At 40.7% G+C, this 13,807-nt stretch overlaps 1 protein-coding gene across 17 annotated transcripts in view; it reads right to left on the bottom strand.

Annotated features, from left to right (window-relative positions):
- The window catches only part of SH3D19 (SH3 domain containing 19), a 180,117-nt gene that overhangs the window by 10,055 nt on the left and 156,255 nt on the right, over window positions 1-13,807 (bottom strand). For 13 of the 17 annotated variants that reach the window (XM_082728102.1, XM_082728111.1, XM_082728112.1 and 10 more), the window contains 6 exons: window positions 12,269-12,533; window positions 9,973-10,041; window positions 9,663-9,803; window positions 5,230-5,302; window positions 4,095-4,225; window positions 2,010-2,068 (listed from right to left, as the gene is read on the bottom strand). In XM_082728102.1, the coding sequence (XP_082584228.1) occupies window positions 2,010-2,068; window positions 4,095-4,225; window positions 5,230-5,302; window positions 9,663-9,803; window positions 9,973-10,041; window positions 12,269-12,533 (738 nt within the window). The remainder of the gene's footprint in view (window positions 1-2,009; window positions 2,069-4,094; window positions 4,226-5,229; window positions 5,303-9,662; window positions 9,804-9,972; window positions 10,042-12,268; window positions 12,534-13,807) is intronic. The other 4 variants (XM_082728113.1, XM_082728114.1, XM_082728115.1 and 1 more) reach the window with 1 other exon arrangement.

Genomic DNA, 13,807 nt, shown 5'->3' with positions numbered 1-13,807 from the left:
GGTCCCCTTTACTTCACTGCATGCTTGTGTATGCCTGGGCCACAGTAATCCACGGCTGAATCCAAACCCTCTCAATCGGAGAGGGTTTAGGAGCGGAGTTTAGGAGCGCCCACCCTGAGAATCTCGGGGCAAGACACAGAACTTCCGCGGCAGAAGGCAATGGGCAGCAGCTGGGCAGAGGAGACCGCAACACGTGGTGACTCATCCGTGAGTTGTCTATGGGGATACGTGGTCTTCACAACCAGGAAGTTGGAAGAAAACAGAAACTGGGCAAATTGTAACAAACGTAAACTTAATGTGGTTTCTTTAAAAGATGATTTCTGTAATCACCTTTAAAAAGGCTTTACTTCTGAGAATAAGAACAATCCTTCAATGATCTACAATGTGACTAAAAACAAGGTAAAAGTAAAGATAAAACAGTGTTTCCGGAAGGCACGGTTTAATACCGAACCTTCGATAAGGCTTCAGAAAGGAAGTCTCAGTCGGAGACTCAGAAGCAACAGTCACAGGAGACACAACTGCCTGAGGAGACAAGGTCGGTCCCGGCACCAATCAAAGTCTGATTTAAGTCCGGTCAATGGACCAACGGCTGCGAAAGCCCACTTTAAATTCAACCTGCTGACATAGTAAACACTGCTTAGAAAGAGGAGACAAATTGAACCGAGATAGAATTCAACTATTGTGACATCAGAAGTTTTCTTATTTGTGGTAACCTTTGCATTTATTTTCTGAAGTCCTTGGGGAGCATCTCCTTATGTCTGACCTATTCAAAGACAGGTTTACAGTCTTCAGCAGGTAGTGAATTCTACTAATTTGCTCCTCTACTGGAATATAAAGTTGCAGTATGGCAGTGTTTTAAATCACAAAGGAGTTACGGTGGTGCGTAAAAGGGTATATAAATTCACGGAAAGGCCTTTAGGCATAAAGGCAGACCCCTCCACCTTAACTCTTCCTTTACTTTCTCCTCATTCCTCTTAAAAACAAAACAATATAAAATGCCTAGCAGTTTTTGTGGGGTTCCTATTTCTATAAGGTTAAAATATTTTCAGTGACTAAAATATCTAAATAGTCTGTTGGTAGACAGACAGAAGGCCCAAACAAAATGCATCGATAATGAACCTGTCTCTGCTCGAACTCAGGCCAGGCTGTGTGTGAAAAGCTGCAGGAGTTAGTCTGTGGCTGTCTGTCTGTCCTGCATGACATGGAGCATTGCTTCTGCCAGCTTCTATTGGCATGTCGCATTTATCAGAATTTTAATCCACTATGACTTTTTATTTTTATTTATTCATTTATTTTTTAAAAGATTTTATTTATTTATTTGAGAGAGAATGAGAGAGAGAGAAAACATGAGAAGCAGCAGGTCAGGGGGAGCCTGAGCAGAAGCCGAGCAGGGAGCCTGATGCGGGGCTGGAACCCCTGACTCCAGGATCATGGCCTGAGCCAAAGATTGTCGTCCAACCAAGCCACCTGGGCACCTATTATTCACTTATTTTCTAAAAAGATTTTATTTCTGGGGTGCCTGGGTGGCTCAGTGGGTTAAAGCCTCTGCCTTTGGCTCGGGTCATGATTCCAGGGTCCTGGGATCGAGCCCCGCATCAGGCTCTGCTCGGCAGGGGGCCTGCTTCCTCCTCTCTCTCTGCCTGCCTCTCTGCCTACTTGTGATCTCTGTCTGTCAAATAAATAAAATCTTAAAAAAAAAAAAAAGATTTTATTTCTAAGTGATCTTTACACCCAACATGGGGCTTGAACTTACAACCCTGAGATCAAGAGTCACATGCTCTTCCAACTGAGCCAGGCAGGCGCCCCCCTCCCCCCACCACTAAGGCTTTTTTTTTTTTTTTTTTCCCCACTAAGGCTTTTTAAACAAGTTAAGTTTTCCTCATCATTACAAAGACACACAGAGAAGGTGAATAATCACACATGTGAAGTGTTTAAAGTTTGGTAATTCTTTATGACATAAATGCATGCCTCCTTTGCATTTTGTGCAAAAGAACACAAATCAAACTTACTTAACACAGTGAGATGAAACAGATTCTCTTTTCCCATTTCCTCCTTCTGGAACATCAACCTGTAAAGATAACGTCAAGGCAACAATTTTATGTTTTCAGATTTTAGTAAGATAAATGTAAGCCTAGGTAATTAGGAAATATGTGATTAAAATGAGCCAATTTACATAGGTATTAAACTGATGAAGTTGTACCACAGGTGCTAAAAGGTAAGAAAACCAGAATTGGGGTTTTGAAAAAAAATACGTAACCTGTCTTTCTGCAGTAGCCTTTTTTTGAATCGCCAATCAATCCTCTTTCTTGCTGGAATAAGCACACTGATACTGCTCTACAATGGACTCCCGTTTTCTCTCTCCCACATCCTCTAAGTCGAAAGCTTCAGATGAGGAGGACTGAAGACGGAAACTAGGCAGCAAGCACTCAGGCACCAGCCCGCCTATTTCAAAGCGTTAGTAGAATTCTGCCATACTTTCCTGACCCCCAAATAAAAATTTTAATCAAACTCGTGGATTCTCTCTCTTTTCCCCACTCTGGACCATTTTCTTTTCCTTCAGTGTGAGTGGGAAGGAAGTAAGGAGTGAGTACTCAGTGAGCGTCTATTAAATGGCAGGCACTTTACAGAATACCTCATTTTCAAGGCTCAGTAGAGCGGGGTTGTCATAAAATATTTGACCATAATGCACTATGCCTGAAAGCTACGTTAAGGTTTTCAGGTTTATTTGAAATAAATCAGCAACCTTCCAGATCAATTCTGAAAGTTCAAAAACAATTTTTTAAACTAGGAGGCTTCGAAGTGGCACTTATACCAATAAAGTGGCAGATTCGGTGTGACTGATTTCACTGTGGTTACTGGGCTTTTTAAAGTACTGCCATATTGGGCAGAAGAAAAATAAGGAAGAGTGCTAAAACAAACATTATTCTTAATATTAATTTAGAGAGAGTGGTAAAGATTTCTCTAAAGAGTCAGGGCATATAGAGATATCTATCTATCTATATATACACTGCACAATTTTTAAGACCCTCATTTTGGAATTCAAGAGACTCAAACTCATTTATCTTTGAAAAATAGTTTTTTAAAAAAAGATTTACTCATTTGACAGAAAGAGATACACTCAGAGAGAGAATGAGCAGAGGGTGAAGCAGGCTCCCCAATGAGCCAGCAGCCTGACATGGGGCTCAATCCCAGGACCCTGGGATCATGACCTGAGCTGAAGGCAGACTTTAATCATCTGAACCACCCAGGTGCCCCAGGTTTTCTGTTGTTTTTGTTTGTCCTGTTTCCTAGGTTTCTGATGTAATGGAAAATCCTTGGCTTTTTCCCCTTCAAATAAGCTGTTAATACTCAACGACTTAAGCTAGCTTTATTGATATCTTCCGGTATCAGTAAGTTATATTAGGGACTGAGTCATACTCTTCCTATTGACATAAATGTTCAAGTGGCATTCTGATTTTCTGTACGTTTTTCACAGACATCTGGGCTTACTAGCACTGAGGGCTCTACAATATGGACTCACATATTGCAGGCTGGGAGGGTGTAAAAAATTCCGATACTTTAATGTTTCCCAATCAGATTTGAAGTTATTATGTGAAAAACCATGAATGGATCACTACCTCTAATTAAAGTACTTTAGTAACCCCAAACCTTTTTTTTTTTTTTTAAAGATGAAAATAAATGGGAATGGAAAGAATGAAAGAAACCAAAATTGATATGTAGTCCAAAGAAAGTAAGTGGCACCATAACCTCAGGGAAAATTCCTCTGGGACTATCTGGTACCATTTAACTGTTGTTTACTAAAGTATCGTTTAGTGCCTACCCACCCCTCCAAGTTGGTTTGCCTGTTGACCTGCAGTCATTTCCCACCTTCGGATTTCAGACAGCACTGAGGCATTCAGTTGTACACTCCACATAATATAATAATAATTAATCATTATCTAGTTAAACAAAATTTTATTTTTCAAATTTTCCAAATACCAGATGCATCAATGTTAGAACAGGAACAAGAATGTAAGAATCTAGGCTTCCGTCTTTTTCCAAACTGCAAGTTACACAGAATATATGACAAATTTAAATAAGCATTACCCACTTACAATTACTCTGACGTAGTTGGCAGGAAATATGCCAGTCTGGTTTCTACATCTCCCTCTATACCAATCTGGGTCTATTTTTTCCAGAAGATAAACAATTTCTCCAGAAGTGAGGTGCAAGTCATCAGCTTGCTCTGTAACATAAAATTGTAATTACGTATATGATGAATTCTCTTGGTTGCAGATTTGATTAAAGCAGAGCACAAAGTAACATTTACTTCTGTCCACTGAGGCAGTATGTTCCAGTGATTCTGAGAACAGATTAGTTCAATCAAATTGACTTAAAAATATATTCTTTTGGGGGGGGGGGATATTGTTATTATGAGCTTCCTCTTTAAAGACCAAATTAGATGCATTTACCATGCATTGATTGATAGGAAATGGTTAAAAAAAAAATACTGTGCTGGCCAACGGTTCCTACAGGGCCAATATAAACGTTTGCTGAATACATATTGAACAATGAAAGATTTTATAGACATAGTATAATATTCTTATTATGCTCAATCATGCTTAAAAATCATTTTAATCTCAAAATATTAACTAAGGGACTACTACAGCTCTTTAGCAAGCAAATGTACTCACACTAAAATAAAGATCAGTCTACCAAGCAGATCAGAAGAGATGTTAAATAAATCAGGAGTTTATTTGTAGTCCTGTAATCTTAGATATAAAAGGTATCTAAAGATTTATTACAAAAATGTGTATTTTCATCTTGCAAATAATAGCTAAGCTATGTGTGCAAATTTTGCAACTGTTAGGAGAAAATTATTTCGCTTATTAAATTAGAACTAATCTCATTATAATTGCTAATTGGTATGCACTGTTTTTAAAGAGTTAAAAGTTTGCAGTTGGTAGGCAATTTGCTATCTGTTCATTGTAAGGAACCCTCCCTCCTTTCTGCCTCCCCTCACTCTTTCTCTCTCACAGGGAGTTTCAAAGGCAAGGGAATGCAGCTAAGCTCTCTGGAATGGTTGGGTCCAATCGACCCTTCCTTGAAGGCACGGCGATAGATAAAATGACCTTTCCAATTCAGAACTCCACTGGTACAGAATATGAAGATGTCCCTGAGAGGTTAGTTCAGGGAAGATGGCTGCCTGGCGATCCTAAGGCTCTAGCACCTGATTACTCATGTGCTTACCTGCTGGAAAATCATGAAGAACAACAGCATGAGGGGCACTACTGTCAACAGGCTTCTGGGCATGGTTCGGATCCTGAGGGAGAAAACAGGGCTGTGGATGAAGTGTGCAGGATGGATGCTGGATTTGCCAGTCACTCTGAGACCATTTTTTTTTTCTCATTAGAATCCTCTTGACACAATTACATTCTGAGTACAAGATGCAAACCACACAGCTGAGCCAAACAAGGGAATCATTATCAAGTTGAAAAGGCATGTGTCCTTGCCAAGGGAGGAGAGAAATCACTCAACTGTAATATCCCCCAGCACTTTTTTGAAACCAAGAGAGTAAAATAAAAGGGAATTAACTTTTTATCATTATTATTATTTTTTTAAACTAGTACCATTCTCCTCCGAAGTAGTGGTTTTTGATCTGTGCACCTTGCCAAGGTCGCTTTTTCCTTAAATTACGATCAGTACTAAATTTCAACAGAGCCTTAAAAGTTGAATCTTCATTAAAATGGAAAAAGAAGAAAGCTCTGCAATTTATGCTCTTGCCTTTCATAATGAAAAGAGCTAATGACTTCCACACAAGTATAATTCACAAAAAGTAAAATCTATTTCATTTATTACCACTTAACAGAATGCTTTCTCTAATTTGAAGGCCAACAACACTACTTCCCATGCCTCGTCTGGATTTTCTATTTAATCTAAATGGTTTTATTCAACAGTAATTCTAAGCAAATTAGCAAAGAGAATTCAACACTCTCTACTCATGTAGCCAACTTCCTAGATTGGCTAGGGGAGAAAGTAAAGTTGAAGAGTGACATTTTCTCATTGGCAAGCAGTTGTTACTCTTAGTTTAACACAAATTGGTTATCATCATCATCATCTAATCTGACTAAAAGATATTATTTGGAGTTATAACTTCAAACTCTTCAATACTCACAAACTTGTGAACTGAATGTAGATTTATTACCTCATCTTTCAATCAAAATACCTCCCCCCCCGAGGCATGCTATATTCTCTCAAGTTAGGTAAACATAAATACTAATTTAGGCCAAGACAGCTTACCAAAGTAACACTGATATTTTCTTGGAAGCTGCTCAGTGCTTTTCTCTAACTAAATGAGCATGATGGGAATTTCAGGAAAGGAGCTGTGAGGTATCTGCAGTCTGGAGGGGCTTTAAAAAATTCACTTAAGGGGGCGCCTGGGTGGCTCAGTGGGTTAAAGCCTCTGCCTTCGGCTCGGGTCGTGATCTCAGGGTCCTGGGATCGAGTCCCGCATTGGGCTCTCTGCTCAGCAGGGAGCCTGCTTCTCTCTCTCTCTCTCTCTCTCTGCCCGCCTCTCTGCCTACTTGTGATCTCTGTCTGTCAAATAAATAAATAAAATCTTTTTTTTTTTAAGATTATTTATTTATTTATTTGACAGAGAGAGATCACAGAGAGAGAGGAAGGGAAGCAGGCCCCCTGCTGAGCAGAGAGCCCGATGTGGGACTCGATCCCAGGACCCTGAGATCATGACCTGAGCTGAAGGCAGCGGCTCAACCCACTGAGCCACCCAGGCGCCCAATAAATAAAATCTTTAAAAAAAAATTCACTTAAGTTATCATAGGTATGTCTGTATGATTTTCATTTTTTTCTGATTTACCTCTGTGGAAAAAGGAATGACTGTTCAGTGAATAGTGTCAGGCTAGATGGCTATCCACTGGGAAAAAAATGAAGTCAGAGGCTTACCCCACACCAAACACAAACAAGAATCTTCAAAGGGGCCCAACAATCTGAACATTACCAAGCCTGAGAGGGAAGATGAGGTGGGACAGTAACTTGAGCCTCCCAATTAGTTTCCCTTCTCCGCCTTCAATGCAAGGATTTCCCCAGCAGTGAGACCTTGCCTGGCAGCTGAGGGGCAGAGAACAGGGTTGGCCACCAGGGGTCAGTACGACCACGCCATCCGGGTGGGTATCTGGTAGGTACATGGAATATATTCCAAAGCTCTTCCTAATAGGACTATAAATGCTGACATGAGTAATAAAAAATGCTAATATTCAGTGTTTACTCACTATGTGCTATTCACCAGGTTAAACACCTTAATATGCATTAATTAGTTCTTTTGTTTTTTTTTAAAGATTTTATTTTTATTTATTTGACAGAGAGAGATCACAAGTAGACAGAGAGGCAGGCAGAAAGAGAGAGGGAAGCAGGCTCCCTGCTGAGCAGAGAGCCCGATGCAGGACTCGATCCCAGGACCCTGAGATCATGACCTGAGTTGAAGGCAGCGGCTTAACCCACTGAGCCACCCAGGTGCCCAGTTCTTTTAAGTTTTTAAACATCTCTGAGATATCATTCATGGATCATAAAATTCACCCCTTTAAAGTGTACATAGTTTGAAAATTCACAGAACCGTGCAACTCTCACCGAAGTGAGAATTTAGACCATTTTGGGGTCTAAGTTTAGACCCTTTTTACCACTCCCCAAAGAAACCCTCTCCCGGTTAGCAGTCACTCCCCCTGCACCGTCCCCGTGGCCCTTAGGCAACCACTGGTTTACTGTCTGTATTTACCTCTTGTGGACTTTTTATAAAAATGGAATCATACAATAAATCAATTCTAAAGAAACCTCTGTGGTGTTATCACAACTATTTCCCACATTTATTTATTTATTTAAAGATTTCATTTATTTTTTTGACAAACAGAGATCACAGGTAGGCAGAGAGGCAGGCAGAGAGAGAGGGGAAGGGAAGCAGGCTCCCTGCTGAGCAGAGAGCCCGATGTGGGGCTCAATCACAGGACCCTGAGACCATGACCTGAGTTGAAGGCAGAGAGAGGCTTTAACCCACTGAGCCACCCAGGCGCCCCTATTTCCCACATTTAAAAATATGAAGGTAGAGGTTAAGAACGGCCTGGTGACGTACAGTGAACTGAAACCATGATCTGAGACATTCAACCTCAACTGATAATGTTCACTATTTTCTGTTTACTAAGGCAGGGGAGAGTAGAACTCAGCTGTAGAAATCTTTACCTTAAAACTAAGCTTACAAATAGGTAAATTTTATTTTTCTGAAAAATGTAATGCTAAGCCATGAATGCAGAGTCTACAGGAGGCTTCATTGTGGCATCACGAGTAGTTGGCCAAAGGAGGCCGGGTGTCTTCAATTCTATGGTACAAGGGGAAGGAGGTAACGTTTAAAGTGGAAAAAGCTGGGGTTCCTGGGTATCTCAGTTGGGTGAGGGTCCTGGGGTCCTGGGACAGAACCCTACATCGGGGTCCCTGTTCAGCAGGCAGCCTGCTTTTCCCTCCCCCGCAACCCGCTCCTGCTCTCTCTTGCTATGTTCCTCTCTCTCTTAAAAAAATATTTTAAAAAATAAAGTGGAAAAAACTTTGGACTGTTCTAAAAGAATAACTTCTAATTTTTTTTAGCTTTTGTTTATTTTATCGAGGAAAGCTTTTTGGCAGTACAAGTCCCACTATTACCCATCGGTGCGTTCTGAGAGAGGAAGGACAGCTGGGACAGATGGATAATGCTGTATCAAAACAAAGGGAAAATGAGCAACAGGGGAACTCTAGCTATGCGGACTAAACTTAGAATTTCAGTATCCTAGCGGTGACTCGTTTCATACATATCTTCTCTGCTCTCCGAAATATCATCTCTTACGTTTCTTAGCAAACTTCAAAAGATAAACTGCCTTCTGGGAAGAAAGAATTGGACTAGATTTTGAAAAAGCAGGACAAATGGCCAATCAAATAAACCCCCTTGTGTTAAGTGATAGGCGGCTATTATTTTTCATGTGTGCCACGTTAACTACCAGATAGTGAAAACTTAACAGGGTAACTTAAGAAGCTCTTTTACAAACAGACCTCTGTAAATCATTCCGTGCTACTTTTCTGGCGAAACAAATGACCTTCAACATGCACCGCATTCTCCCAGGCTCCGCAAATTTGTTAGGCCTGCCCTGTGACTTGAGGTTGTTGGATTACATTTCATTTCATTATTCTGAGCTACGATGAGAGAAATGAGGCTTGCTCTAAGCTTCAATCTTACAGGGAAGTGCTTCTTAATGTCAGACTTAGCATTTATAGGGCCCCCTTAAAAATAATTACCCATTCTGATAGAAAACTAATCTCTGGCACTTTGGTAAACATGTTTACATTATTTCAAAAATAAATAGCTCTCACAGTTGAAAATTAATGACGGAGTGGCCTCCTTGCTCTAAGTCATCATGAGATGAAGAAGGCTAAACACATGGTAGTCATTCTCTGTAGCAAAGTGATTAGCATGGCAGAGGCAAGTCTTTTAGAAGTAATTTATTCTTAAAATGAAATAAAATGCTACCATCATTTTTAACTCTGGTTAAGATAAACGTGCTAATAAAAACCTGAGGATGAGATATAATTAATAGTTCTATGAAATGTGCTGCCATGTGTGATACAAGGGCCGTACAGCATTAATTCCTTACATTTGGTCTGCTTCTAAGATGTTCATCAAGTGGAGTGATAATCTTTATCTGAGACAGGTGAACTCTGCCAGTATCTTCTCCCTTTTGGCATTCCAAGTAATTATTTTCTGCCTGCTTCAGCATCACAAGTACGTCCCCACGCTGTAAGGCACAATACCACACTCTGCAGCAATTATTATTTAATAAAACATTATTACTTTTTTCACATTTTAATCTTCAGAGCCTAAAGCATTTAATAACGTGTAAAGCAGTAACAGAGGCCAGTGATTTTTTTTTTTAATCAGTCAGTAAAGAAAGAGCTCTACTTTACCTTACAGGAGAGTTCTCCAGGGTTTTGGGAGACAATGTCTTCATTGGCAATTCCATGAGGCACAGACAGCTTAAACACAAACCCACAAAAGTATTATTCGCCATCAAATGACCTACTCATAAGCTGCTGATAACATGGGAGATTTCACATGTGTGCAGACGTGCGCGGACAGTGCAACGTCTCCAGCAGCTCAGCTGTTTGGGTTCCTCAGGCTCTAGATCTGGTGGGGCCTGCCACTCTCATGGATCCCTCAACAGTCCCTGGGGAGGTGTAGTTGAGCCCACAGGACGGTGGCTTAACGAGGCCCCAAGTTCCCTTTAACAACCACAACCTGCAAGTTCCACTGTGCAAGACAAGGCCCACCATGTCTCCTGGGCATATGGATCAATGCTCAGCACCCGACCTCAAGCTCTGTCAGGACAGGGTCCTCAGTGGTTGTCTTCTAAAGGCTGACAGGGGGCTGGAGTGTCCTCTGTAGTGCTTGACTGACTGATTCCATCTGCCTTGCATCTCGTTTTCTTTTAATCTCTTTGACACCAAGTGTCTACGTAAACCTAGTTCACTGCCTGACCCCAGTCACTTCCTGGTCTACCCCACTGCTTTTCTATCTGCAGCCCTCTCTGGCCAGAGGACTCTGTTCCCAGCCTTTGGTAAATTCAGGCCCGTGAGTGCAGATCAGAGGGCCTGTAAAATATAAAAGGCATACCCAGGAAATGTGAGCACACAAGCTCACTTCCAACAAGGATAAAGGAGGTTGCCTGGGCCCTTGGATCACTCAGGAGCAAAGACTCAAGAGTGCAAGAACGTGTGACCCTGTAAGGCTGGGTTGGGTGGTGCTGATTCCCAGGATCTCTGTGAAGAGTCCCAGGCTCCTGAAGTAACCAGATTCCTGATTAGCAATTTAATGAAAAGGTTGCCATGGAAAAAATGAGAGATTTAAAGAATCATTTCACAATGAGATACTTTACTACCACTTTAAATTTATTAACTTGAGACATCTAAATGTTTTATACAGTTATGCTAAGAACCATAAGCAAAATGCGGTTCTTCCTAAATGAGACTCTGAACATGGAATGGCCAAAACAAGTAGACTTTACAGTTAGTAACACTACTGTTGTAGTATGGTTTAATGACTACGAGCACGGGCTCCGAGCCAGCTGACCTATGTTCAAATCTTGGCTCTACCATTAACTGGCTTTGTGATCCTGAACAAATTCCTCAACCTTCCTGTGTCTTATTTTCCTCATTGGTACAACAGAGATCATTATAGTATTTACTTCACGGGGTTGGGTGATGAATAAATGAGTTATTTAAAAGGCATAAAGCGTTTCAAACAGTATCTGGCTCATAAAAAGTACTTAATACATCAACCACTGTTTATTATTTTAAGTCAAAGAACATCTCTGGGTTTTAGCCATTAAAATTTCCTCAGTTTAAATGAAAATGAAAATGAATATACTACATCTTTCTTACCTATTTCTTATCTGTCTATACCCTTCCCTCAGGGGGACTAAAAAATCCTAAATGGCTTAAGGTAGAAACAGATTCTGGCATAATGATGGAAATGTAGAACATGGACTTATTAATTAGTATCCTTGTTAAAAACCATTGTCCTATAATTGTTTAAAAAGTGCGAACAGTTCTGTTCCCCTTTTTTTTATTTGCTTTGCATTTTATCAGGCTAACCTGACCAAAGTAGAGACAGCACATCAGCTCTGTTTTCAAGCGCAGGGAATGGACTGGACAAATGTTTAAAGTCACACGGAAAAAAACCTTCAAAGAGAACAGAACTAATACCTCAACGATCTCAGTTATCGATTAAAAACTTCTAACCAGTGACTGTTAAAGGGGCCATGATAATTAGGTTTAGCAAAGGGAAAAGTGAGGAAGAATGCACCCATCCTAAAGAGGAATTCCCTTCTATTGTAATCTGAATTTTAGTCTGTGGGCAAGGTAGCTGTAAGACACAAACTGTATCAAGTTATGAACTACAACATCTGTCAGAGCTACTCCCATCAGTATAACACACTGGGTCAGGTTTTTCAGTTTGTTTGGTCAAGCCAGACAGCAGGTTACAATCTCTGTCTGCCCTACTTCCTCTTCCTGCATTTCTTCTAATAAGGAAACCCCTCTGGAAAGACCTAGGTTTCACTCTGGCCTACTTATCTCAAGCCTTCTTGGCGCTCAAGGGGCAATTCCACATTTGTCTCATCATCTTTTTCTAAGGAATAATGGGTCTTTTATGTACTTCAGGACAAATCTCTTGACCAGAAACATTTTTAAAAGCTACATTTACCATGTATTTCCTGTAGAGAGGGTGTCCTGGTTTGGGGCGAGGGGGCAGCACCGGATCTTGAGTTCTAAATACTTGACTCTTGGCTTTTGAGAGTCCAGATGCCAAGTTACTTTGCTTTTTCTGAAGATCCATGTCAGAAGAAGACCGATTAAAAGGCAGTTTTTTACTGGATGCTCTGGTTGCAGAAAGTTTGGGGGGAGGTGGTCTCTCAGGGGCTCCCCTGTGAGGAGGTTGTCGAGCTGGTATCGCTTTTCCATTTACAGGTCTGAAATTCAAGTTGGTAGCTCTAAGTCCGTGCTTGATCAATATTAGGGTCCTGGTTGACTCTTTCTTATTACACACACACACACACACACACACACACACACACTCGTATTTGCTGGTGTAATATAATTTGCTAAAACATGCAGGGTATGCTATTTTTGAGCAAATGACTGCTGCATTAAACATTATATTATTAGAGGAAATGCCATGGTGCTCCAGCTTCCTCTTATCTTGCACTAGAGATTCATTAGTTTCAGACAAACAAGGCTTTACTATCATGAGCTCTCTAAGGCCCCATTTACTCTGAAACACACCATGATGACTACAGAAGACTAAGCACTTTCTACCAAAGTCTCAGATGAGAGCTAATAATAAGGTATCAGGTGTATCTATGGGGTCTTAGACGTAATTACAAAAGGAACATCAAACTCCAATATTCGTGTTACAGGAATTATTATTAAAACCCCAATTTAGATTAATATAAAGCAAGCTAGTTCTGCAAATGGGGTTGGACAACTATTATTTTGAAAGCCTTCCCTTAACTCCTATGATAAAAATAATTGCCAACATAGTAACATCTTCCATTCCATCTTAGCTTTTTGTTCAAAGAGCCCTGGAACTCGGGAGGGCAGGGAACCCCTGAGCTCACAAAGTCTGTCTCCTTTTGGAGATAGTTCCCAAATCCAGGCTAGTTCTCACAGCAGGAAGCTTGTGTGTGTGTGTGTGTGTGTGTGTGTGTGTACGTACACATTCCAAAAGTGGAGGTGCTTTAGGTTCAGAAAGCAGTTTTGTTTATTTAATTGAGGAAAAGAAATAAAGATCCATGTCTGTGTTCTAGGAGTTGTGGGATTGTGTGAAAAGAAAGAAGGAGCAGAGATTCCTACAACCTGCCGTGGGAAGCAGACCAGAGGTTGGTTAGTGCTCTGGGTGAGTTTGTGAGTTCAATGCATCTCTAAAAGATCTAAGACCAACGACTCTCAGTTTTGTTTTGTTTTGAGAACTTATTTATTTATCAGAGACAGATGGAGAGGGAGAGAACATGAAGGGGGCAGTGGGAGAAGCAGACTCCCTGCTGAGTGAGAGCACAATGCGGGGATCGATCCCAGGACCCCAAGATCATGACCTGAGCTGAAGGCACATACTTAACTGACTAAGCCACCCAGGTGCCCCAACACTCAGTTTTGGTAACAGAAAAGAGAGTCTAGTCTTTGAATCATTAGTTTTTCTCTAATTTACCTTTTTAAAAAAAGTTTATTTATTTTTTTAATAATCTCT

Source organism: Mustela nivalis (assembly GCF_964662115.1).
Source record: "Mustela nivalis genome assembly, chromosome: 4".
Classification (NCBI taxonomy): domain Eukaryota; kingdom Metazoa; phylum Chordata; class Mammalia; order Carnivora; family Mustelidae; genus Mustela; species Mustela nivalis.
Note: the sequence above shows the minus strand (reverse complement) of the source record. Positions and strands in the feature narration are given on the sequence as shown.